This window comes from Cimex lectularius, unplaced genomic scaffold (assembly GCF_000648675.2).
Source record: "Cimex lectularius strain Harlan isolate CLEC.00 unplaced genomic scaffold, Clec_2.1 scaffold86, whole genome shotgun sequence".
Lineage (NCBI taxonomy): Eukaryota > Metazoa > Arthropoda > Insecta > Hemiptera > Cimicidae > Cimex > Cimex lectularius.
This window is the reverse complement of record NW_019392763.1, coordinates 1,101,180-1,128,998: the sequence shown is the minus strand read 5'-3', so window position 1 is coordinate 1,128,998 and position 27,819 is coordinate 1,101,180. Positions and strand designations below refer to the sequence as shown.

General features: G+C 35.0%; 1 protein-coding gene across 2 annotated transcripts; it reads left to right on the top strand.

Moving 5' to 3' along the window:
• The first annotated feature begins 210 nt into the window (after window positions 1–210).
• On the top strand, window positions 211–27,231 carry LOC106663965. 2 transcript variants are annotated; one of them, XR_001340116.2, is made up of 2 exons: window positions 211–835; window positions 26,289–27,231. XR_001340116.2 is itself a non-coding variant. In XM_014389227.2 (2 exons), exons 1-2 carry the CDS (start codon window positions 23,341–23,343, stop codon window positions 26,638–26,640), a joined length of 363 nt encoding a protein of 120 aa, XP_014244713.1. In that variant the 5' UTR covers window positions 23,070–23,340; the 3' UTR covers window positions 26,641–27,228. The 2 variants fall into 2 exon arrangements, 1 of the variants encoding a protein (XP_014244713.1); XM_014389227.2 differs by lacking the exon at window positions 211–835 and adding an exon at window positions 23,070–23,351 and having other exon boundaries at window positions 26,289–27,228.
• The last annotated feature ends 588 nt before the right edge of the window (window positions 27,232–27,819 follow it).

Here is a 27,819-nt window from a genome sequence, read left to right as displayed (position 1 = left end):
CGTGTTTGCCGTAGGATTTGGAATTAATGGAAGTAATCGTTGTACCCAGCTTATACCCCTGACCAACTACAGAAGTTTGCGAAATGCCAAAACGTATTTAACAAATCCAAACAGGGAATACAGGCAGAGATCTAACATTAGATTTGTTTTTCTTATCATATTTCGATGTTGCCGGCTGTTCAAATTTTGCTTAAAACAGCTAACGAAAAAAACAATTCATCGTTGTTTTGAATAAGAAATGAATCCATAATGGTGAATTCTTTCGGACCAAATTAATATTAACCTGAGGGTTTGGAATAAATGGACGTAATGGTTGCCGTACCCAGCTTATATCCCTGACCAACTATTGAAGATTGCGAAATGCCACAACATATTTAAGAAATCCAAACAGCGAATATAGGCGGACAGACAATATCTCACATTACATTTGTGGCCTTATTTCGGATAGTGTGAGTTTGTTTTTCAAAATTTTGCTTTAAACAGATACTGGAAAAGCAATTCAAAATGGTGAAATCTTCCGGTCTTAGATTAGTGTTTATCGATGAGTTTGGAATGAATGGACGTAATGGGTGACGTATCCAGCGTATATCACTGACGAGCTATTGAAGATAGTAAAATGCCAAAACATATGAAGACCCCAGGGGAAAAACGACATTTTGATCGAAAATGGGATGATGACGGTTTCCTATAGATTGAAGGTTGGCGAATAAGATGGTGATCTCAAAACAGGGGAAAAGTGAGTTAAAATGGTCGAAATAAGCGTTTGAAAAAGAACATTCAGAACCGAAAAAACAGGGGAAGAACGAGTCAATTTCATTTTCCTACAAGAACATATGTAAGTAAGATTTTTATTTATTTTATTAGTAGACCTATTAAATAGGTGTTTTTTTTTCGTGTTCGGCCAAGTTTGCCCTTAATTCTGTTTGGAGAGGAGCAATGATGCAGCCCCAGATCCCGCTAAAGGCTAAGCTGTATATCTTTAACGCGGTCTCACGCTCAATTCTGTGCTATGCTGCACAAGTATGGGGATCAGAGGAATTCGTGGAGGTGGAGAGGGTGCTATGGTTCTTCATACGAAAACTGTTCAGNTTCGAACCCACGATCTTCGGCTAGATACGCCGCTGCTCTACCACTTGAGCTATCGTGACCTCGATCCACTCGGACACTAACTTCCCATCTCAACCTCACCTCTCGAATTTTCCCTCCTTTTTGCTATTTTTCGAAGTCACGTTAGCTCAAGTGGTACAGTAGCGGTGTATCTAGCCGAAGGTCATGGGTTCGAATCCCGCTCGTTACACTGACTTTTTTATTTTAGCCAACACCTTTCATAAATATTAATTAATTGAAAAATGTTAATTGGTCAATCGGACCACTAACAGTAATGGATTAATTATCACATTTATATTATAGACTTGAATCTGTTCAAAATAAATTTCTTAAATACTGTTCTTTCACACTAAATTCTAGTCGGATTTCGTATGATACTTTTAGAAATCTACTGAACATTAGTTCATTAGAAGATCGTAGAACATCTATTGATATTGTATTTCTTTAAAACTTCTAAGTAACTTGCAATTAATTAAGTTTTTTAGTTGAGATAAAAAAGTCAGTGTCACGAGCGAGATTCGAACCCACGATCTTCGGCTCAATACATCGCTGCTCGACCACTTGAGCTATCGTGACCTCGATCCACTCGGTCACTAACTTCCCACCTTTTTGAATTTTCCCTACTTTGCCATTTTTTCCCCATTCTAAGGAATATGATTAGTTGTCCTAAATTGTTGGAAAAGATATCTCTTAATGTACCAGAAAAGAGGACCAGATTCACTCCTCTATTCCTTATACCATTTTGTAAAACGAACTACATAAAAAATGCTCCCATTCCTAGTATATGTACTAAAGCTAATAACTTAAATAGTGATTTGGACTTATTCTGTTCATATCTTATCAAAATTAAAGCTGTGTAACTCCACATACGTCGAGTATGTGTACTGTTGTAAAATTGTCCGTTGATATAATAAATAAATGTTGTCGAGTTTTTCAAAATTTTGCTAAAAACAGATAAAAATCAATTCACCGTTGTTTTTATGTCGGAAATGAATTTTTGTATCGATCAGTTTTAGTTATTGACGTTTTTGTACCATAAACAAAGCACCCCCCACTGGTCAGATATCTGATGGGTCAACTTTGTCAAATTTGCCTGAGCGAACAACATCGGGGTTTGGAAGCAGTGAAGCGTTGTGTAATTATATTTGAGGCCGTGGGGTCCCCGGCCGGTGGCCTGTCGGCCTCAGTTAGTAGTCTCATCCTTCACTCCCGCCCCCCGAGAGCACAATTATCTCCCTCCGCCCCCTGAATTCAATATCAACCCGCGTTGCAAACTACTTCCAAATTCTGCTTATCCGACCGCTCTCTTTCTTCGGATAAACGCACAAGGAGAAAAAAATTGAATTGGCCCAAATAAACGATAAGTTCGGTTGAATTTGTCGTAAAGAACAAACCACAACCTATCTAATTGATTCGCCTCTTTTTGCCCAAATTTTATAAAACTGTGCGGTTTTAGTTAATTAGGAAAAATATTTATTTCAAAAAGATGCTCCGACGTTTGGATGAGAGGTCACGGTTGAAAAGATGTCCACAAGACATCAAAAACCAATGTCAAACTTTGGACTGGATTGTGGGAGTTTGGGTTTTAATTTATTTAATACATAATATTAAATATACATTGGTATGGTAAAAAAGTTGATTAGGAAGCGGGGTTTGTGCTCCCCTTCTGGCTTATTGTACCTTCCTAGTTCCCTAGTTCAGTGCAATAGACTTCTTCTTAGAAATATCGGGTCATTGACTATCCCTGCTGCAATTTAATTCCGTAAGTTTTTTCCATGTGTTAGGTTAAATCTTCATTGAGCAGTTGCTTCGCATTCGAAGATGATATAGGTGGCTGTTTCCTCCTCCTCATTACATAATCTGTAAATGGGATCATCGTTGTATATGCCCATGCTGTATACATGTTTTCTCAGATGCCAATGACCGGTTAGTAGTCCTAACACTCCTGTGAGTTTGGCCATCTCCAATTGCCGCAATGATTTTGCCAGTCTTGGTGAGGGTTGTTTCATCATAAGTTTGCTGTGTCTAGCGTTGCTAGAGTTCATCCACTTCTTTTGTTTTGTGAGAGAGAGAGAGAGAGAGAGAGAGAGAGAGAGAGAGAGAGAGAGAAGTTATATTGACAGCTTTTTGAAAGAAAGAGTGAGAAGTGGTAAAAACAATACAAATTTAGGACAAAATATTTTTCATCACTGTATATATGTGAGAGAGNTGTGTGTGTGTGTGTGTGTGTGTGTGTGTGTGTGTGTGTGTGTGTGTGTGTGTGTGTGTGTGTGTGTGTGTGTGTGTGTGTGTGTGTGTGTGTGTGTGTGTGTGTGTGTGTGTGTGTGTGTGTGTGTGTGTGTGTGTGTGTGTGTGTGTGTGTGTGTGTGTGTGTGTGTGTGTGTGTGTGTGTGTGTGTGTGTGTGTGTGTGTGTGTGTGTGTGTGTGTGTGTGTGTGTGTGTGTGTGTGTGTGTGTGTGTGTGTGTGTGTGTGTGTGTGTGTGTGTGTGTGTGTGTGTAGAGAGATAGAAATAGTATATAGATAAACAAAAAGTTGAAATATAAATAGATACAAAAATTAAAAAGCCGCACTTATGGACAACAGTTTATTGATTTATTATAATGACCTTTTATTATGGACATTGTGTGTGTATGTGTCTTGTAACTCTTATTTTTCTGTGTATAAAATTGCTTATTGCAAAGATTGCATTTAGTAATTATTTTATTATTTTATATAATAAAGAAGATTTTTCTGCGTCATAGTGGTAACCAACACGACTTGGACATGTTTCGGTCGGGTCGAGAGTATAAAAGTTAGAATTTTTCCATTTTCTCATTTTTTATTACACAAATAGTACACATTGAAAGGGACAACACGAAAGTAATTTACATGTCACGGTGGCCCGGCGAGTAAAAATATTTATGTTTGCTGAAAAAAGTTAATTATATTGCCAACAGGAAACACTCATTGGGTTTCCATTCCCGATGATAAAAGGGCTGTTAAGGTAAACGTGTTTATTCACCGAGGGGCGAGATATGTATTCAATGGGAAAAAATCCAATATAAAACCCATTGATTACGGTTTGGGTAAAAGATAAAATAAAACATGAGTTTCGGCTGGACGTGGGACTGTTAAATGGTATTTGAATTGTGTTGTGTTAGCATGAGAAAGGGGAGGCTATACTATATTAGGGCCCTCCCCACGCCCTTTGTGTACAGAGAAGCGTTACCATTACACTATACCCGGCGGCATTATCATTTTTATGGAATCTCTCCTTTAGAATCTTTTGTTGCTCTGATACGTTTATAGTAACAACGCTATGTTCATAACCTATAATCTATTTGCTGCATAAACTCCCTTAATCCCTATTAATCTAATCATTTTAAAAAAATAATATTTACGTATATTTTTTTAAGGGGCATAGGACAGCACGGTCATTTCAGCCCCGAGCGCGTGCGAAATACAACACTCAATACGCACTCACACAAATATATACATTCACACCTAAATACATTGCATTCATTCTACTTAGTAAATTCACTAATTTTGTGGTCCGCTTAACCAATTAATATATTTCAATTAATTAAGGTTTTTAGTTGAGATAAAAAAGTCAATGGCACGAGCGGGATTCGAATCCACGATCTTCGGCTAGATACGCCGCTGCTCTACCACGAGCTATCTCAATTCAAAATTCAAAAGGTGCGGTTGAGATGGGAATTTAGTGTCCGAGTGGATCGAGTTCACGATAGCTCAAGTGGTAGAGCAGCGGCGTATCTAGCCGAAGATCGTGGGTTCGAATCCCGTTCGTGCCATTGACTTTTTTATCTCAACTAAAACCTTAATTAATTGTAATCTATTTAGTAAATTGTAGTACTCAACATTCCTCCATCAACCTGCATACAATAACAAACAAATCTAATTGGAGCCGCCTTTGACCCAAGCCACGTACAGCTCGAAGGCGATGGGATGCTATTCCACCATTCACTCTAATAAATACACTCACACAGAAACACAAAACACGCCTATATACAATAAAAAATTCCCAATTCCACTAGATAGATAGATAGATAATATGCTTTATTTAAATTAAAGAGGAACATTACATAATATACAATATTTAAAGCATTTTACAGCATGGTTATCCGTCTGCCGGAAGTTGGCTGTTCTTTTTGAGGCGTCCAAAAAATAAAAATAAAAAAAATAAATATATAATAATAATTTCCCATTAATTAAGGTTTTTAGTTGAGATAAAAAAAGTCAGTGTCACGAGCGGGATTCGAACCCACGACCTTCAGCTAGATACGCTGTTACTCTACCACTTGAGCTCGCTCGATCCGCTCCGACACTAACTGCCCATCTCAACCCCACCTTTTGAATTTGCCCTCCTTTTTGCCATTTTTCAAATGTCTTGTAATCTATTCGATTCTCGGCGACAAGTGAAATGGCCACGGAAAGCTTTAGTGAAGATATACTTAGTATCAGAGTGGATCGAAGTCACGATAGTTCAAGTGGTAGAGTAGCGGCGTATCTGAAACTGCGTCCAGGAACCGTTATTAAGTCCGGCGGCATGCCTACACGCTCTCTATAAAGAGCCAATGACACGCCTCTATTATGCGGGATACATCAAGCAACGTACATCTTATTCCCTTACGTTTTCTCTTTCTATAAATCAGTCTACTTACGCATTTTTAATATTATCTCGTTTTCAAATTATCGTAGAAACTTTCAAGAAAGTTTAGAAAATCGAACCAACGAAAGCTTGGCGAAACGTTACAATATGCACTTCTTTGGGCATCCCAGATCCGCAATAAATTGGTGATTAAGAAAATACTTTGATTTTATGTTTTAGATTCGATTGTTTATTTCAAAATAATAATAATAAATTAGTGTTTGTTTTAATATTAATATTTAATCTTAATAAATTTTAATCTGTCTGTTGACAGAGGAAGCAGTGTTTTTTTTTCCTTTGTGGCCTCATCCCCGATTAAAACAAACGCTAATTCATTATTGAAGGTTGATAAACTAATTTAATTAATAATAATAAAAATAATAGTACTTTAACTGGGATAATGCAGTAATATAACAAAAAATATGGAATGGAAATTTCTCTCTGTCAGGGATGAATTAAAGCATAAAATAAAGGAACAAACGAACAGAACAATACAAAAAAGTGAAAGGAGAAAAAATGAAATAACATAAAAGAAAAGTCAAAAAATAAAGTAAATAATAAAAAATATAAATCAAAATGTACAAACATTAAGTATTTATATTAACCCATATATGTTATTGATCATTTTTCACTTAATTATACTTTTTACCTACTGTCTTGGTTGAGATGAAAAAATTAATGTCACGAGCGGGATTCGAACCAACTACCAACGACTTCAACAAAATAGTTTATGTATGGTAAAATCGGGAAAAAGAGTAATCGGTTTTTTTCCCTGAGAACGTAGAAAACCATGTTTTTGCCCAAAAATCGCGAATAACTAGAAAACGGATGAGAAAACAGGGAAAAAGTGGAAGGTGATCAATTGATAGGTTATTAAAATTTCCTATCGATCGCTGTAGAGCACCACTCCAGGCTGGCTCAAACAGCTCAATTTGAAGTTTACGTAAATCCAAAAATTAACATGTTCCCGAATTTTTGAATTTACTGATGAATGACTGAAGTTGGGAAAACATTTGTTCACCGTAAAATTTCCTAAAAAAAAATTATACCTAACACAGATCTGTAACTTAAAAAACTGAGAAAATATGCATTTCCAAGGTTGGCACATTTTTTCGTGCAAAAGCCAGGTGGTTTATATTATATTTTATTGATATAATGTTTTAATTAAATGTATCACAGTATCGTAAAAGTCAAAAACACTCGTCTAAATTTTTTTTCTCAAGTTTGATTTATGTTTCATAGTTTTTAGCACAGAAAATATATAATATATAGAGGGTACATTTTTCTATATATGTGAAATGTGATCTCACTCTTCCGATATTCTGCTGTATGATTGGCTTTTTTTATCTGAAGTGCTGGGATTCGTTAGACGATAGCAGTATATTAGCACTTTAACCATGACCTCAATACTCAGGTGATTAAGAATTTTAATAAATTTTCCTAATCGCCGATGTGTTTTATATTCGGTAAAAAAAATAAACGGGGAAATAAATTTATTATATTCTAGAGAAATTGATATACATTAAATATGCAGTAATAAAATCTTTGGGTTGTTTTTTTTTTTAAATTCTGATTACATACATTTCTTTTTATTTGGTATAATTTATTACAATATAATGCTTTTCTTTAAATGTATCGTTTAAGCAAAGCAAAAACTAGAAAATTTACTATGGGTTATCAAACTAAAGCTCATATCGATTAAGGAAAGTATTTTTATATAAATTCCATTGAAACCAAGTAAATCTTCAATTTGTACAAACGCCTTTACACGAACTGTAAATATTTATTTTATAATTATCCAGAAATGGAACAGACAAATAAATAAAAGTGGTTGACAAGAGAAACTTTCTAGAACTTTTACTTTTGACTTCACAGGCTTTTAGAATTTACTGATGAATGATTGAAGCAGGGAAAACATTTAAAAAAGCCAACTGTTAAAATTTTCTTAAAAATGAGACCTAGGGAAGTCTGTGACTTAAAACGTTGAGAAAAAACCCAAATATATATTTTTTTTGTGGGCAGGGTTATTCACGAGTTTGTACGTCTCAATGGCATAGGGAGAGAGTAAATGACCATTAACATAAAAATACATAACTAGACATGATATTAAGCAAAAAAAATGAGAACTGTACTTATAATTAACCTTTTTTTCTTTTTAGGTACATAATCACGTTTTATTAATAATTTCAATTAATTATTCTTTTTAAGTAAGGTCTTGGTTGAGAGGAAAAAGTGTCACGAGCGGGGTTCGAACCCACGACTTTCGGATGGAAGGCTAATAGAATTAAGAAAAGCCTTCGACTTGGGTTCAAATCCAGCTCGTGACACTAACTTTTTCATCTCAACCTAGACCTTATATAAAAAGAATAATTAATTGAAATAATTAACAGGGCAATTAGGCCACTAAACGTAAATGGGTTTATTACTAATATATATTCATTGGTGTTTTATTAAAAATAAAAAATGATTTATAATTTCTTAAGATAAATCAGATGAAAGACTAATAGAACTAAGAAAAACCTTCCGCTTGGGTTCGAATCCTGCTCGTGACAATAACTTTTTTATCTCAACCAAGACCTTACATTAAAAAAATAATTAATTGAAATAATTAACATGGTCAATTAGAACACTAAACATAAATGGATTTATTAACAATATATATTCATTGATCTTTTGTTAGAAATAGAAAATGATTTATACTTTATTAAGATAAATCAGATGGAAGACTAACAGAACTAAGAACAACATGCAGCTTGGGGTTCGAATCCCGCTCGTGACACTAACTTTTTCACCTCAACCAACATCTTATATAAAAAGAATAATTAATTGAAATAATTAACATGGTCAATTAGACCAGTAAACATAAATGGGTTTATTAATAATATATACTCATAGATGTTTTATTAGAAATAAAAAATGATTTATACTTTATTAAGATATATCAGATGGACGACTAACAGAATTAAGGAAAACCTTCGGCTTGGGTTCGAATCCCGCTCGTAGCACTAACTTTTTCATCTCAACCTAGACCTTATATAAAAAGAATAATTAATTGAAGTAATTAACATGGTCAATTAGACCACAAAACATAAAAATGGTTTCTAGTTGACGTTGATCGACCTACGTAGTTTAAACTGATGATGTATTGGATCTTCTTGAGGCCATTACAGGTGAATAAAGAACACCATTCTTGGGTTTCACCAAGCTTTCGGCGAATGTTCCGCCATCATCAGAGCCTAATTTATTAAAAAAACAAAATTTACATGAACACAGTTACATAACACATCTTATATAAACACATTACAAAAATACAAATACGTACTTAACCCAGTTGTTAGGAAAATTCAATTTATTGCACATGGTTTTTCTTTTTTTTTAAGTGAAGGTGAAAATGACTCTATATACTAAAAAAACAAAAACCGTCTTGCTTAAAGTCTAGTGGCCCTCATCGGTCACCCTTTGGTTTCACTTTTTCATAAGTTAACACTAAATCTCAGGTACATGTATTTATCTATCATAGATTTTTTTTTTTTGACTTTTGGCAAGTAGGCTCATAAATGAATGTGTCACGTTCAGATTTAAATGAACCGCCATGCCCCTCCACACACAGTCAAACAGTGAAAGGAGTAGGGGCCAAGAAAGGGCTATTTTTTTCAAGTCCTATAAGAGATCCCTTTCTGGCATGTGTGGGTAAACAGCTATTTTTGGTTAAAAAAATAATAATTTGGTGTACACACTATTCAAGTGAGTTAATTTTTATTACTTTGACGTCAAAATAAAAAAATAATAATTGTAATTTAGTTTTAAAAGGGTATATATTTTTATAAAGAAAAATAAAAGAAATAATATTTCATTCTAAAAGTTGTGTTAATATTTGAATTGTATTTTCTAATTTGGTGGTCAAAATTTTAATAATAATAACAATCATTTCTTTACCTTTCTTTATGGAACTATAAAACGAGAATCAAATTCCATTTTAAAATTAAGGCTTGTAGATTTGAGATAGGTTTGTTATAGGATAAAAGGATTCTTTAAATTAAAAATAATAATTAATAAAATATATTGTCATTTTATGTGAAAATAAATTGTAATTAAAGATTCAAATTTAACAAACATTTGGTGTCGTATTAACTTTGGTTTAAATGAAATATAAAAGATGCCTGATCGCTAAATGAAATAATTGTAGTCAGGTCCGATCGTAAAAAACCTCTGGGACCTTGTTTTCGGTTTTCCGAATTCAGGGTTGGGCCCAACAAAAAAGAAGAAGAGACACGCTATATCACAAATGTAAAGAAAAATATTTTCAGAATACTGCTCTAACATTACCCCCAATGTCATGATGGAGGGAAGTGATAAACCAATTTCATTTAGATCAATCATATATGTTCCTAATGTATCCCCGAAATTCAAGAAATTGTTTAAAGATAAGATGGGGAAAATTGGTATCACGTATAAATTTAAAAATAACCTTAGATGTTTGCATTCAAACCTAAAGGCGAAGGAGCCAATAAGCTCACAGTCGAGTGTGATTTACGAGGTGTCATGAGCGGGTTGCCATATCCAGTATGTTGGGCAAACAAAACAAAAAGTAGAAACAAGAATGAACCAACATAGACTGGATTGTATAAATAGTAAGAAAACCAACACATGCGATGGAAAGTGGTCATTTCTTCAAGTTGGACTCCCCTGTGATTCTGGGCCGAGTTGAACTTGGAGAGACGACTACTTTTGGAAAAGGTCTTTGTTCATGTTACGAAAAACACTTGTAATTTACAAATGGATCGACTGGGCTCCATCATGGCAAATTCGGGAATCCTACAACTGTCCATGAATCGAAATAAAGCGCAAAGTGACGTTGGTGTGTCTAATCACACCGATATTGATAACAGGGATAGGTCCCTTACTATGTTATAACCGTCCGATGTGAATTCTCAATCTTCTTCAAATCCTTGTATATAGTCGTATATAGTTAAATTATAATTTTAAGTTAAATAACAATTTAAAAAAAAATGTATGATAGAGAAATACATGTATCTGAGATTTAGTGTTAACTTATGAAAAAGTGAAACCAAAGGGTAACCGATGAGGGTCACTAGACTTTAAGCAAGACGGTTTTTGTTTTTTTAGTATATAGATTCATTTTCACTTTCACTTAAAAAAAAAAACCATGTGCAATAAATTGAATTTTCCTAACAACTGGGTTAAGTACGTATTTGTATTTTTGTACTGTATTTATATAAGATGTGTTATGTAACTCTGTTCATGTTAATTTTGTTTTTTAATAAATTAGGCTCTGATGATGGCGGAACATTCGCCGAAAGCTTGGTGAACCCAATAGTGATGTTCTTTATTCACCTGTAATGACCTCAAGAAGATCCAATACATCATCAGTTTAAACTACGTAGGTCGATCAACGTCAACTAGAAACCATTTTTATGTTTTGTGGTCTAATTGACCATGTTAATTACTTCAATTAATTATTCTTTTTATATAAGGTCTTGGTTGAGATGAAAAAGTTAGTGTCACGAGCGGGATTCGAACCCAAGCCGAAGGTTTTTCTTAATTCTGTTAGTCGTCCATCTGATATATCTTAATAAAGTGTAAATCATTTTTTATTTCTAAAAAAATCAATAAATATATGTTATTAATAAACCCATTTATGTTTAGTGTTTTAATTAAAGTTGTTAATTATTTCAATTAATTATTCTTTGTATGTAAGGTCTAGGTTGAGATGAAAAAGTTAGTGTCACGAGCGGGATTCGAACCGAATACATCATCAGTATAAAAATGGTTTATTAATAATATATATTCATTGATGTTTTTTTAGGAATAAAAAAATTATTTATATTTGCTTAAGATAAATCAGATGGAAGACTAATAAAACAATAATAATATAATATAATTAAATTGATAAAAAAATCTACTTGCAGTTGGGATTGTGCTGATATTTCTGGCCAAAGAAAAGAGGCTTTCCAGCTGAATTTCGAATAAAAATCACTCGGTTTTGCCCTGATCGCGTTGGATTTTAATACTATTCGGCCAGCTTAGCTTATCCATTCAGGATTTTCCCCCTTTTCCACCCTTTTTAAAAGGCTGCGGCCGAATGAAGGTCCCCTGGGAATGGGCCCTGAGCCCTCCTCGATAGTGTTATAAACGATCCCAGGGACAGATTGCCCTCTCGCGGATCATTTAAATATATATTGAGCATGTATCTGACTAATCTGAGAGGGAAAAGGCCCTCATCCCACCGCCGCGATGTCATACTCCTCGGCCCCGTCGCCGCCCCTTCTGTAATTTCAGAGAGAGAGAGTATTCGGAGCACGAAGCCTTTCTGATCCTCAGAAAAACTCACTCACTCTTGATTTATAACCGTGTTAATATTCCTCAGGGTTGTCACCGTCTTAAATATGATGGAACCGACCTCTGCTTGCCCTTGTCATTTTCAAATCGCTATATAGGTGAGTCAGACAAGAAAAATTGCCAAATTTATTATGGGTTTCCTACATACAATTTCTTTCTTCTTCAAATCCATAAATAAACTGTTTAAAAGATTAAGACAATCTCTGTCAGATTTTCATATCAAAAAATAAGAAAATCTTATGCACTTCACAATCTTTATCAGTCTAGCTTTTTCAGGATTTTCACTTGTCTGTTTTTGAGGTGTATTAGTTGATCGTTAGTAACACTGTTTTTACTAACTTTTTAATTATTTTTATCAGCTTATTCTTAATATAATTACTCCTTCCTTGTTCCTTCATTGTCCAAAAAACAAAGCTTGTGATCAAAGAACTCATCGAAAACTATCATATTTTTACTTTACGATTTCACGAAATGTCGAAACTTTAAAAAAAACTTTATTGCAAAGGATATACTGACAATTCTGTCAGACCGAGCAATTTGGTCAAATTAAATAGGCAGTGTTTTTTTGCTAAAACATGCCTAGAAAACTGTTAGATCAATCTGGGTGATTAGTCAATTGTTGAACGTTTGGGTCCGTATGTTCTCGTCGTTTCGTAAGGTTTGTTAAACCATCGGGTTTTTTATTAAACGAGCGGAATAATATTTTTTTCAAACAGTGATATAATAGGCCTGCAGGTGAAGTCGTAAAGGCGTCATCAGTGAGTCGTTTCACCAGGCGAATGAGCCCATTGTAACGTCAAACGCTCAATTTTATCGCAAAATTCAGAACAAGTCCTCGCATTTAAGCACTATACTTACATTTATAAAGTTTTCCTATATAATACATGAATTCTCGAAAACATTTTGATTTTTGGAATATTTTTCAGTTTAATTTGATATATATTTTAACGGTTTAAGATTTATAGTTATCAACACATATTTTAGGATATTTTTAAATTTTACATTTTGATTTTCTTACTTTTTTTTATATACGGCAGAGGAAAATCAAGTGGTGCATGTTCAACAATGGTTGCTGTGTGTATTTTCCCATTTAAACAATTGACAACTGAGAAAAGCCAAAAAAATTTCGGATTTTGTAAAAATTAACCTTGTGATCAAGGTACACATCAAAAACATCATATTTATGTTATTTTACCTTCCTGTTTTGTCGAAATGTAGAAACTTTTCCTATGGAATGTCACGATTTTTATCTTTCTAAAATTTAAAAGCTTTTAAAAGATAGCAATTTTTTTTACATTTCCTTGTCTTAGCGGACCGCAGCGGCCGAATGTTTAGGGCATCTAAGTGGGTACTTGCCAAGGTTCTAAGTTCTAATCCTGGCATAGCACATGGATTTTTGATTGAGAACAATATAAACAAAGTCTGGTAATGTGACTCCTCGTCCCAGTCATGAACGGGGAATTCTGAATTATGACCTGATTTTTTCGAAAAATGGAAAAAAAATTATGTTTACATTTGTAGAAAACCAACATGAAGGAGATGACCCAACCCGCCAGCAGGCACAAAATGGCAGCACTCTTGGTGGACAGACAGAAAACAGAATTACTCAATTGATTATATACAATGTGTGGTGATTAGTGACCGTTAATCGATATTTATTTAGAAATCGTGACATGCGGTCTTGGTGTGATGCAGGTTTCAGAAAAACATTTTCTTTATCGTGCCAACGTTTCGATCTTTCTTGAGATCATCTTCAGGGCCTGGGATTTACAAACATTGTTTACATATAACAATTTACATTTTGGATGTGGAAAAGTGAATACAATGCAAAATATATTTTTTATATATTCAATCAAATGTATATTTAGGTAAGTAGGTATTTCCTACTCACGTCAAAAACAATTTCAACTTTACAAATGCCACACTAACACAGCCAAACACCAGAATTAACGACATACATAAAGCCACAATAAATTTCAAATGAAACATTTTAAACATAGAAATCACCACGAGCATCAAAAACATTAAGACACCAACACAAAAATTACACCAATTAAAACTCAGTGCCGCCAACAGAATACCTACAGACATTTTAAAAGAATTTTACACACATAAAAAAGATGCATACAAAATCAAAAACAAACACATCAAAAAATTAAATAACTTAATCAACAAACAAACACCTGTTAACACAAATAAATGGTTCCTAAACCTAACCAAAACTATCATTCCTCCAGAAATCCAGAACTTCCTATCACTTGGTCCCAAACATTCCATTCCTTACAACAAAACAGATTTTTGAATAGTTAAATTAATTACCGATGTAGACTATGCAATCCAAAAATTTACAAAAACAGAGGAAGAAAAAGACATAACACGATCGAAATGCATCAACACAATAACAAATCACTACAAATCAACACAACCTATCTCAACAAACATATACCAAAACCAAAAATTTTTTCAAAAATAATCCTGACATAGTCATTCTTTCTTCTGATAAGACCAAACAAACAGTAGCAATCGGTAAAAAAGAGTACAGGGAAAAAATTAACAAAATTATCACAGACACAAACACATTCAGCATAATCAAATCAGACCCTACTCCTACTCTAATCAAACAGACAAACAAAATTCTCCAAGAAACACTTAAACGAAAAGAAATTGACATATAGACCTACAAATCACTTCAAAACAACTCACCAACACCCCGAAACTATATGGATCTGTAAAAACACATAAACCCGAACACCCTCTAAGACCCATAATTTCATTTGTAAACTCACCCACATATAACATGACAACCTAAACAACATACTCAACATCATTTCATTTCATTAACAAAATTAATAATATCCACATCCCCTCACACTACTCTCTCATATCCCTAGATATTTCATCATTGTTTACCAACATCCCAATAGACACAACACTGAACATTATTAAAGATAAATGGCCCAACATAACACCATACACAACTCTATCAAAGAACACGTTCAATACAATGATCCGACACTGCAGTGTTAACGGATATTTTACATACGACAATCAATTTTACAAACAACTATTTCGTATAGCCATGGGTAGCAACCTAGGCCCGATACTGGCAGACATAATCATGACACATCTACTAAACCCAGTTTCTTGTATCATTGTATAAATTCACTTTTCCACATCCAAAATGTAAATGTTATATGTAAACAATGTTTGTAAATCCCAGGCCCTGAAGATGATCTCAATAAAGATCGAAACGTTGGCACGATAAAGAAAATGTTTTTCTGAAACCTACATCACACCAGACAGCATCTCACGATTTCTAAATAAAAATTGTATACAATTTTTTCGAAATGAACCCACGACTTTCGGCTAAAAACGCCGCTGCTCAATCGATAATAAAAGCGTTTCTATATGAGGCCGCGATTTGCTTACAATTGGAATAAACGGGGAGTCGAAATGGGAAGTTTGTGACATCTAAGTCGCGGTAGCGCAAGTGGTAGAGCAGCGGCGTATTTAGCCAAAAGTCGTGGGTTCGAATCCCGCCTGTTACACAAATTTTTCATTTCGAAAAAAATAGTGTATAATTAATTGAGCAATTCTATTTTTAGTCTGTCTATCAAAAGAGTTGCCATTTTGTGTCTGTTCGGTCATCTTTTTGATGTCTGTTGCCGTTGGTTTTCTCTATATTAAACATAAGAGGTTTTTTTGCCATTTTTTGAAATAACCAGGTCATACAAGACGGTATAATGTCGAATTCCCCGTTCATGATGGGACGAGGAGTCACATTACCAGACTTTTTTTATATTGTTCTCAATCAAAAATCCATGTACTATGCTGGGAATTAGAACCCAGAACCTTGGCAAGTATCAGTCAGATGCCCCAAACATTCGGCCACTGCGGTCCGCTAAGACAAGGAAGTGAAAAAAAATCTTTTAAAAGCTTTAAAGTTTTAGAAAGATAAAAATCGTGACATTCCATAGGTAAAGTTTCTACATTTCGTCAAAAAGCAAGGTAAAATAATATAAATACGGTATTTTCGATTAGTACCTTGATCACAAGGTTAATTTTTTAAAAATCCAAAAATTTTTAGGCTTTTCTCAGTGTTTAATTTGTTTCAATGGGCAAATGTACACAGCAGCCATTCTTAAACACGTACCACTTGATTTTCTTCTACCGTATAAAAAAAAAGTAAGAACATCAAAATGTAAAATTTAAAAATATCCTAAAATATGTGTTGCTAACTATAAAACTTAAACCGTTAAAATATCTATCAAATTAAACTGAAAAATATTCCAAAAATCAAAATGTTTATTTTTCGAGAACTCATGTAGTATATAGGAAAACTTATTAATATTCATTTACCATCATTTCAACTAATTTTATTTTTTTAACTTTTTATTCTTTCTTATCTAGGACTTTATGAATGTAAGTATAGTGCTTAAATACGAAGAGTCAATGACTTGTTCTCAACTTACTTACATCCCTGAAATTTGCGATAAAATTTAGCGTTTGACGTTTACAATGGCCTCATTCGCCTGGTGAAACGACTCACTGATGACGCCTTTACGACTTCACCCGCAGGCCTGTTATATCACTATTTGAAAAAAGTTATTATTAGGCTCGTTTAGTAAAAAACCTGATGGTTTAATAAACCTTACGAAACGACGAGAACATACGGACCCAAACGTTCAACAACTGGCTAATCACCCAGATTGATCTAACAGTTTTCTAGACACGTTTTACCAAACAAACCACTGTCTATTCAATTTGACCAAATTATGCTCATATCCTTTTCACTAAGTTATTTTTAAAGTTTCGACATTTCGTGAAATCATAGTGTAAAAATAATTAATACAACTATATTTTTCGATGAGTTCCTTGATCACAAGCTTAGTTTTTTTTCAAAAATGAAGGAAAAAAGGCATTGTTAAGGCAGCACCAATGCAATTTAATGTTGTTTTGTAAAAATATTTCTGGGAATATGCCTGATTGGTTTGTCCATCTTAATCTTTCTTTTCTTATGCACATTTTTCTTTAAAATTTAAGTACTTTTGTTTAGATTGTTTGAAAATTGTGTTTTTTGGTTAATATCATAGTTTCATAGTTTTCTTTGGATATATCTTGGAATATTGATAGTCGTTATCTTCAATGTTCTGTAATGTACCTAATTGACAAAAATAAGCAAAGGATTAAACAAGGCCTAGTCGAGAACAAGGTGAAAACAAGAATTTTCAACCCTTGCCGCTGCGCCCGGTGAATAAAATTGTTGTTTGGACTTGAAGCCGGGGGCGTGGGATTTAGCCATGATGATTAATTATGTTTTGATGAATATTTATGAATCTGCCGGTGGGGACAAAGCTCCCCGGCAATATATTGCAACTGGTCGCTTCCATTGTCCCTTCCTAGCTATTGTTCACGCCCGGAGCAACGCAATTGTCCACCCCGTCACCCAGATCTCCGGCGTTAAGCCTAGGAGGAAAAATTAATTCCTATTAAAAGGCCGTTTAACATTTTTTTCTCTACCTGATAGTTTTCTGACAATTAGCACAAAAACCACTGTGGTGTACACAGTGTCCCATCTCATGGTCAAACCACCACCCTGATTTTTCTAGACGATACAGCGATACTTATCTATGATCGTGTAGTTTCCATTTGAACCTTCAACAACTGAAACACTTGGGTGAAAAGAAAAGAATAAAATTTAACACGGCAAAATCCAATCACATAACTTTCATACTCCACAAAAGATCCTTCCTTCAGTTTCCTTTAAAACCTACCTAAGACCTTACATCGACAAATGGAGTACCCATGCACAACTAAAACATCAAGATTCAAGCAAAAGGAGACGAGAAAATACAGGTGCTTGGCTCAGTAAGCCTATGCTTAAAAAGCCATCACCAAGACGAACAAACTGCTAATATTAGAAAGGACAAAACTCAGAGGAGTCTACTTACCAGTCACTGGCATCTGAAAAAAGTTCTACTTGACATCGGCTTATCCAACGGTGACCCCATTTGTAGATTATGCAATGTTGAGGAAGAAACAGCCACCACATCAACTTCGGATGCGAAGCATCTGCTCAATAGAGACAACCTGGGATACAAGGAAAACCCAGGAAAAGGAATAGCAGCAACGACAGACAATGACTAGTACTATTTAAGAGAAGGATCGAGTCAATTGTACTGAACTAAGGGACTAGAATAACGAAACCGGAATCTATACCCAAGGTTGGGGCGTCGGTGGCCGCAATGGTTTAGACGTTCACACGGTGCTCATCACTGTAAGGTAAAGGTCCCGGGTTCGAACCCGACATACTTACAAATTGGCTTTTTTTTTCAAAAACACCGGCACCCCGAGGGCTGATATAACCTCTGCTGTTGCAAACCCAAGTGCAACGTTTTTTTATTAGGAAGATCTTCTCACTGCCTAATTCTACTCCAAACGATATGCTTTATATGGAGACGGCAGTGGATAAAATTTTCCTTTTTACGCTTTCCCTGCATTTTTCATTTATTTTAAGGGTACTTAAGGGCCATGTTGCCCGAATCTTCAAAATTACTGCTTTCGAGGTTATTAAATCTAATGGTCCTTGGTTTCGGCAATGGAATTTAGCTTCTCAATATGGTTGCGATTTTTCTTTTTGTTTAGAAAACCTCTCGAGTTGGCCCAATTATACCATGAAACTTTTGTGCAGACTACGTGATCAATATCGTGTGAGTTTTGAGCATCGAGCTCAGGTCTCCAACAGGTATCTTCCCTTTAAGGCCCTAGACCACTCTAAGGAAACCTTTAATCTAAATGTGCAAGCTAGTCAGTCTATAAAACTTCCGACTCTTCGATGGCTTCTTAAACTCAGATGCGAGCAAGTATTCCTCCATTCTGTGCCATGGAAGGAAGACGACGGAAATTTCTTGTGCACGCTCTGCAACCTAAGAGTTAGGGAAGATATCTTTCATTTTGTTGCCCAGTGTACCATACTGTCTGAACTCCGTATCCTGTATCTAGGCTATAAATCGCTTTCCGGGTCTCAGCTGCTTGATCTGTTAAATATCGTGGATATGGAGAGGTCGAAAGGTCTAGCACACTATGCACGTCATGCCTGGCAATATAGGTACGATTATAATACCGAGTCATAATTGTTTAACTTGTATCTAAAACCAGCTAGTTCTTATAATTTAATTTTTTACTTATAGTTTTCTATTATTACCATTATTATATAGTTTATTTTTATTTTTATTGTTCGCTCGCCTGAAAAAGAACAGCCAACTTCCGGCAGACTGATAAGCATCCCTGCTGTAAAATGCTTTTAATATTGTTATGTAATGCTTTTCTTTAATGTAAATAAAGCATGTTATCTATCTATCTATCTATCTATCTGTTGCAAACCCTCGTTGCAAAAAAATACCCAAAGTTACACAGATGATATTGTCATGTTAGTCCGGGGAACAAATACTGCGTTTGTCGGGCCACAACCGGTATTACCCCACTATATAAGCACAGCGAAAGAGAGTATTAGTTGCTGGGGCATGAAACAATTCCTTCAAGAATGGAATCTGTCCCCCGGACACAGGCAATCGAAAGAGTTTGTTAAGGTGATCAAACCAGCAGAATCGAAATGGCTATTCTCTATCTCAAGGAAGGGAATTAGGAGGCTGATAGGTACTCTGACTGGCCACTGCCCACTGAGAAGACACCTCTTCGTAATGGGTATCCTACCAGACCCCTTCTGCCGCTTCTGTGAAACAAAGGAAGAAACGGCTCGACACTACCTTGCAGAATGCGATAGGTATGCTAGGGAAAGATTTGAAACTTTCGAAGGAGAGGAATAACCAAAACACTCCTCAAGATAAAATGGGCCAAAATCTTGGGGTGTGTGAATAGGTCCAAAAGGTTTATGCAGGACTCGTGAGCCGACCAGGTCCCGGACCTATTAGGGATGGGGTACGGGCCTACCTAGGCTTTTAACTCCTCGGGTCCTGGTCGCCCGCCCTGCGTAATATATAGTCCGGGGAAATTTGATTCAACATTAAAAGAGCTCACCCAAAGAACACTAAACATGGTGGAACAATGGTCCTCAAAAACTACCCTAATTGCTTTCACCAAGAAAAGAAATACAAGGACATGCTGAAGTTAAAAAAATGAGGTTAAATACCAAGGAATAATCTTTGATAAAAAGTTAACCTAGAACCCTCACTATACAGCGTACTATAACAAAAAGTAAAATATCACTAATGACCAAAAGAAGACCCTAGGCAAATCTTGGGGATTAAAACCGAAAATGGCGCATTGGCTATATACGGCAGTAATAAGACTCAAAATAACCTATGGATCATTAATCTGGTGGACCAAAGCTCAACAGAAAGTAGCTACCCAAACACTAGGCAGCACACTAAATTTAGCAAACTTATGCATCACAGAGGCAATGAGAAGAACCCCTACTAGACACTGCTAAACCTACCTCCACTGGAAATATTCATACAAGGAGAAGCTAGGAAAAGCTCATTAATGCTCCAAAAACAATCAAATTGGATGGGAACGAAACAATTCGGGTATATAACCATAATTAACAAAATCAGACGTTCGTTATTAGAAATGGCGACTGTCTACATGATCCCGGAAACATTCTTTACAACACTCCATAAAATCTTAACTATAAAGGAGAGGAAGAACTCAGGAAAGCATCAGATACAATGATATGGCATACAGATGGCTCCGAAACAAACGAAGAGACCGGATCGGGTGTTTACTGTACAAGCCCAAAATATGAGCAATCAAACCCATTAGGGAAGTACATTTCGATCTTTCAAGCAGAAATTCATGCCATCAACGCTTATACACTAGAAAATCTTAAAAGAGGTTATACTGGCAAAAAATCCCTCATACGAGCGATAGCCAAGCAGCTATTAAAGCGTGTAAACAAATCACATCAAAATTAGTCAGTGAATGCAGCCAAAAGCTCAAAAACCTGAGAAAACACAACCTGATGATATCTTGGGTGCCAGGACACAAAGGAATTTTGGGCACGAAAAAGCAGACACAGAGGCCAGAGGAGGATTAGCAAGACCATACCTAGGCCCTTTACTTAGGATAACAAAAATAAATAGAGAATACTCCATCACAGAACTGATCCAAATAAAACAAAAGGAGAAGTGGATAAAATCTAGCGGTTCTAGACACAGTAAACGTATGATAAAAAAAAACCTCACCAAGATTGGCTCACTGCTGCAGTTGGAAAGAGCCGGACTCAGAAGAGTGATACGACTATTAACCAGTCACTGGCATCTGAAAAAACATCTACATAGCATGATGATCCTGTTTGCAGATTTTGTAATGAGGAGGAAGAAACGCCCATATCATCTTCGATACCGAAGAAACGGCTCAAAGGAGACATAACCTAGCATACAGAAAAAAACCTAGGGAATGAAATTGTAGCAGTAAATGGCCTAATACATCTGAGAAGGACTGAGTCGATTGCACTGAACTAGGAAGATACCATAATCCAGAAGGCTGCAGTGTCTGGGGATCACAAGCCCCGCTTCCTAGTATCTTGATCATGAGAAAGCGGACACCCTTGCAAGGAAAGGGGCTGCCACACCGCTGATAGGACCCGAACCCTTCTGTGGCATAGGAATCCACACTATTAACGAATATCTCAGACAGAAGGAAAAAAAGAAAATGAAGGAACAATAGAATTCACTCATTGGACATAGACAATCCAAGATCTTCTAACCAATTTGGGCAAGAAAGAAATCACAGAATGTGTCAAAGGAAGCAGGAACAGACTGCGAATCCTAACAGGATTCCTAACAGGACACTAGATTAAATGGACACCTAAAGAAAATTGGAACAATCCAAGATGGCACATGTAGATTCTGCAAGGAAGCAGAAGAGACACCAACACACTTACTAACAAACTGCGGAGCTACATTAGCCCGCAGGAGGAAATGTTTTGGGATGTACAATGTGACCATAGAAGAGCTTCAACCATTAAAACCGGGCCTATTAATCAAGTTTCTTGATGAAATAGGACTCACCGATGTGCTTTAGGCAGAGAACGGGGGGTACAATAGCTCTCAAAGGGCGCAGTATACCCTGAAAATTACATCTACATCATCATCATCATCAAAACATCAAGAGACACGATAACAGCACGGCTTCCTAATAATCGCTCTGTCAGCCTAATGGCCTTATACGGAATTTGGGGTTCAGTCAAAAATACCAATATCCAAACCACAATCTTCAAAAAAACCTTTGATGCTTCCTTTCATGTGTCAGTCGAAACTACCCATACATGCTCAACATTCATCATTTTCAAGGTGTAATACGCTCCCGTTACCTCAAGTTTCATCAAACCCTCCCAACCAACATAAACCCTTTTGTGTTGTTATTATTCTTCACAACAATCTCTCGATCCATCCTAACCCTACTGGTCGAGCCCTCCCTACACATTCCCATCCCAACTACCCGACAATATCTCTTACACTGAGTGCCAGCACTGGCTGATTTCTCATTATCTCTCCTACGGGTGCAGCGCTGGCATTAGTGTTTGTACTGTGAACGTGTGAAAAAATGGTATTCCTTGATCACTAAGGTACAAATAAAATCAATTTCAAAAATATATGGTTTGCTTTACAATGTGATAGGACTTAGCTCTCCATGTCAGAACGAAGTCACTTGACAAAAAACCTATTAACGACCTCGATTAAGTTTTTCTACAATGGAATACTCATTTTATATAAGTTTTCTAAGAAAATATAGTTTGTCTTTACTGGTTTGAATTAAATTTGTTATGTAGATTGAAAAAAATGGTTATTTTCTTTTCAAACATATTTCGTTTTTGAAGAGCAAGGATTTTTTTAACCGTTTCTACGTTTGTTTACTTTCTATCAATCGTTTCCACTTTATACGTCAATTTGTAAACATTATTAACAGATAATTAATAGAAAATCCGTTTATATCAGAATCCAATCGGTGGTTATATAACGTAAACTAAATGTTGTACCTAAGTCCGATCGTTAAAGGGCAATTAGTAGTGGTGTAATTACCCAGGATAACGTCAGATTATACTAGATGCAATAATTATTGTTAACCGTTAGCCTCCGCAATACATATTATGTTATTGGAAGGGTTATGATAGATATACAGACGCCTATGGGCAGTAATAGCAGAATTAACGTCAAGAAATTGGATTGAATGATAGTTGGGACGTTCGAAACCTGTCCAAGTCATGCCTTACCTGTAAGCAATTTAATTAAGTACACAATTATTTCATTCAAAAAGAAATCACAAGATAACAAATAAAAAACACGATGGATATTAGCATAAATGAGGTTATATCAAAAGTGAATTATTTCAATCAAAAAGAAATCACAAGATAACAAATAAAAAACACGATGGATATTAGCATAAATGAGGTTATATCAAAAGTGAAGTTACTGCAATTACAACTGTCGTCGGAAATAAACTTCTTACATGTGTTACGCTTACTGCTACTGGTATTAATAAATTAAACGTATGTAATGCAAAAAACAGAACAAAAGAAAGTACGAAAACTTCTGCCAAAGCTAAAAAAAAGTACAACCTTCAAGTTTCTTTATTCGCCCAGCTTTCCATAAAAGTTCAAATGTTTAGGTATTGAAACTTATAATAAAACGGCCTAACCTAAAAAAGTACAAATTTTATGTTTTTCTGTTGATTCGGCCAGCTTTCAATAAAATTTCAAATCTTTAGTTATCGAAACTTATAATAAATCGGCCTAACCTAAAAAAAGTACATATTTTGTTTTTTTTTGTTTATTCGCCCAGCTTTCCATAAAATTTCAAATGTTCAGGTGCCTAAATTTATTATAAAACGGCTAAAGCTAAAAAAAACTACAAAAGTTTATGTTTTTTCTTTATTCGCCCAGCTTTCCATCAAATTTCAAGTATTTATGTATCGAAAATTAAAATAAAACAGCCAAAGCTAAAAAAAAAGGATACATTTTTAGGTTTTTTGTTTATTCGCCCAGCTTTCCATAAAATTTCAAATGTTTTCGTATCGAAACTTATAATAAAACGGCCTAACCTAAAAAAAGTACAAACTTTAGGTTTTTTTGTTGATTCGCCCAGCTTTCCATAAAATTTTAAAAGTTTAGGAACCGAATCATATAATAAAATGGCCAAAGCTAAAAAAAAGGACAAATTTTTAGGTTTTTTGTTTATTCGCCCAGCTTTCCATAAAATTTCAAATGTTTTGGTATCGAAATTTATAATAAAACGGCCTAACCTAAAAAAGTACAAATTTTATGTTATTCTGTTTATTCGCCCAGCTTTCCATAAAATTTCAAATGTTTAGATATCGGAATTTATAATAAATCGGCCTAACCTAAAAAAAAGTATAAATTTTATGTTTTTCTGTTTATACGCCCAGCTTTCCGAAAAATCTCAAACGTTTAGTTACCGAAACTTATAATAAATCGGCCTAACCTAAAAAAAAAGTACAAATTTTATGTTTTTCTGTTGATTCGGCCAGCTTTCCATAAAATTTCAAAAGTTTAAGAACCGACACTTATAATAAAACGGCCTAACCTAAAAAAAAGTACAAATTTTATGTTTTTCTGTTGATTCGGCCAGCTCTCCATAAAATATCAAAAGTTTAGGAATCGAAACTTATAATAAAACGGCCTAACCTAAAATAAAGTACAAACATTACGTTTTTTTGTTTATTCGGCCAGCTTTCCATAAAATTTCAAATTTTTTGGCATCGAAACATATAATAAAACAGCCAAAGATAAAAAAAAAAAAAGGATAAATTTTTAGGGTTTTTTTTGGTCTATTCGCCCAATTTTCCATAAAATTTCAAATCTTTAGGTATCGAAACTTATAATAAAACGGGCAAAGCTAAAAAAAAGGACAAATTTGTAGGTTTTGTTGTTTATTCGCATAGCTTTCCATAAAATTTCAAATATTTAGGTACCGAAACGTATAATAAAATGTGTTTTTCCTGTTTTTCTCAGTTCTCACGAGACGATTATGACCACCGCCATAAGCTCAGTCGCAAATATTTACCGGGTTTATTTATTTTAGCCACATGCTCTTTTAAATTTTTCAATAGGAGGGATCGTTTTAACCAGCGGGATGATTCACCGTCCCCGTGGTGTCAGATTTAATTTAAAGAGACGTGAGACCATGTTTATATTAATGTTGTGGGCGCGGCCCGAGAGTCATTTCGGTCTTGTAGCATATGTACGGTGTGACTTGTGCCCTATTGTCATGCTAACCTAGGACCCATATGCGCTCTCACCCTCGGCAGCCAACTATTACCATAACCCTATTATGATCAGATTAACCGCAGTTCCACATCCACTTGATCCGGCCACTATATTACAACCAGCACCGCCCTCTTGGCAGTCCGTCATGCTAAAGATCACATGGAGCATGTTTTATTTTTAAAATACGTAAATATTTAAAGAAAATACGAATTTTTATATTTTTTAGTTAATTTGTTTTAAGGAAATCTGAAGAAACTTTCTACCAAAAGTCCTAGTCATTCAATGTCGACCGCATTTTTATAGTTTTTCCATTGTTCTGCGTCTTAAACTTCTTGGTTGTTTTTTTAGTTTTGGACAGACGAACAAGTGTTTGATCTGCGGTTTTGTAGTAGCCAAAATCTTGAGAGGTTTAGCCGTTAGTCAATATTGTCTTTTGGGGGAAAAACAGCAATGATTGGCACTAAGGCCTTGTGTCAACACCTGAGAAGGGGCAGGTACGATTAACCGGTTCCCACTTTGTTTGTTTTGGACAATTAACGGCAACTCTTTTTTTTTTCTTGGTGTATTTTTCTGTACTATGTTCAACTGGGACTTTGGATGGAAACAGTCCGATTCTTTTAACGTAGATAGACCGACCTTCTCACTAATGGCCAAAAAGTGATGGTCTATGTCGCTGTTCAAGGGAAAAGTTTCCACTCACAAACCATAGTCATATAGAAACCTTGAGAAACAATTTCTGTTGCTTTTTTTTCCAAAAATAAAAATGTATTAAGAAAGAAACCCTTAACGGTATATTTAAGTTTTTGCCATTCATGCCTTTTTCCATGGCTGTGTTGAAGATCCAACAAAATCTTCAGCTAGATATATTACTTTTTCTGTGAAGAACCTACAATGTTAAATAATGACAATTTTGTTTAATTTTTTAGGCAGGTAACTCTGAAGTGGGTGCCAGGACATGAGGGCATTTATGGCAATGAAGAGTCACACAAATTAGCAAATTTCAGGAACACCCGTCACACCCTTTGGACTAGAAAAACAAATTTGCCCCAAAACATGCTAAAAGGACAACAAATGGATGAAGAAAAAAACATACACTGGATGAATTCCAGGTGCAAAATGATCAAACAAGTAGGAAAACAACAATCTACCTCCCACTCAGCAGCAAGAATTAAGGAAGATAGTAGGCCTTTTTACTGCCTTTTTCCCATTTTATTTAATTACCACCTCAAAAATCTGAAAACTGGCATGAAACAGCAGAGACATAGATGTCCTATGTAACTGCAAAGCATCAAACCAGAAACAGTACAGCTATTTTGGAAAGGACTAACACCTCGGAAAATAAGCAACGAGGAACCTCAGAATGTGCTCACTTTTGCACACATTCTGAAGGAGTTAAATGAAGAAGGGTGAATTACCCTGACCTAGAGAAAAATTTGCCAATTTTAATATACAAGTTTAACTTTCTTTCTGCTTCCTCTTAACTTATTTTGAAACTTTGTTTCCCAAAATCCTTCTCATCTTCAACACTAAAATCTATCCTGAAGAAATGTTTAGGCCTTCAATAGTGAAATTCACTTATCAATTTCTCTCAGTCGATCTGTGTCCTGGAGCCCCGTGTCTTTCTGTTTTTGTGTGTTTAATAAAAATTCCCTTCTATCTGAAATAATAACTATGAACTTATTTTTGTATTATGGACGGGCGGATTCTGAACAAAAGACTTTTGGATAAAAGCACCTGGCGAGAATGAAACAGGCTAACGCCTCAGGCAAACGATCAATAAATAAACATATTTATCTAATTATAAACAGATATAACAATATCTAACAGAGACAAATAGTTATTTAGTATCGTTATTATTTTTTCTGGAAAGAAAATATTATTAGACTTAATAAAGAGACGGAATATGGATATTAGACAATATGACTTAATTTATTATCTATTTTTATCATTAAAGATCAAACTAAAATTAGAAATTGGCTAACATCATAGCCAAAATAATAAATACAAATACATTTTAAGACAAGTACACATATATTAAAAAATGGGGGCTAAAAGTTTATCGTTCATGAACCGTTGATTTTAACCAACCTAGTAGGAGAAATTTTTTTAAATTGTCAAAAAAGCAACTACACTTCTTTATTATAATGCTGCCTTCAATCACAAAAAGTGTTTAATTTCACTCTACCCTATCAATCGTAAAATAACATGGGTTTTTTCGCTCAACACAATAAAATAAAATCATGTCTGGTTTTTTACTTATTAATGCTAATAAATTTTAAGGTAGTTTAGTTGGTCCAATAATTACTTTAATTATGCAAAATAAAGTATAGTTGAAAAATTAGTGTCACAGGCAGGACTTGAATCAAACAACTGATCCAGAGGTCGCGGGTTCAAATCCTGCTCGTGACACTAATTTTTCAGCACAACCGTACTTTGCACAATAATTAAAGTTAATAA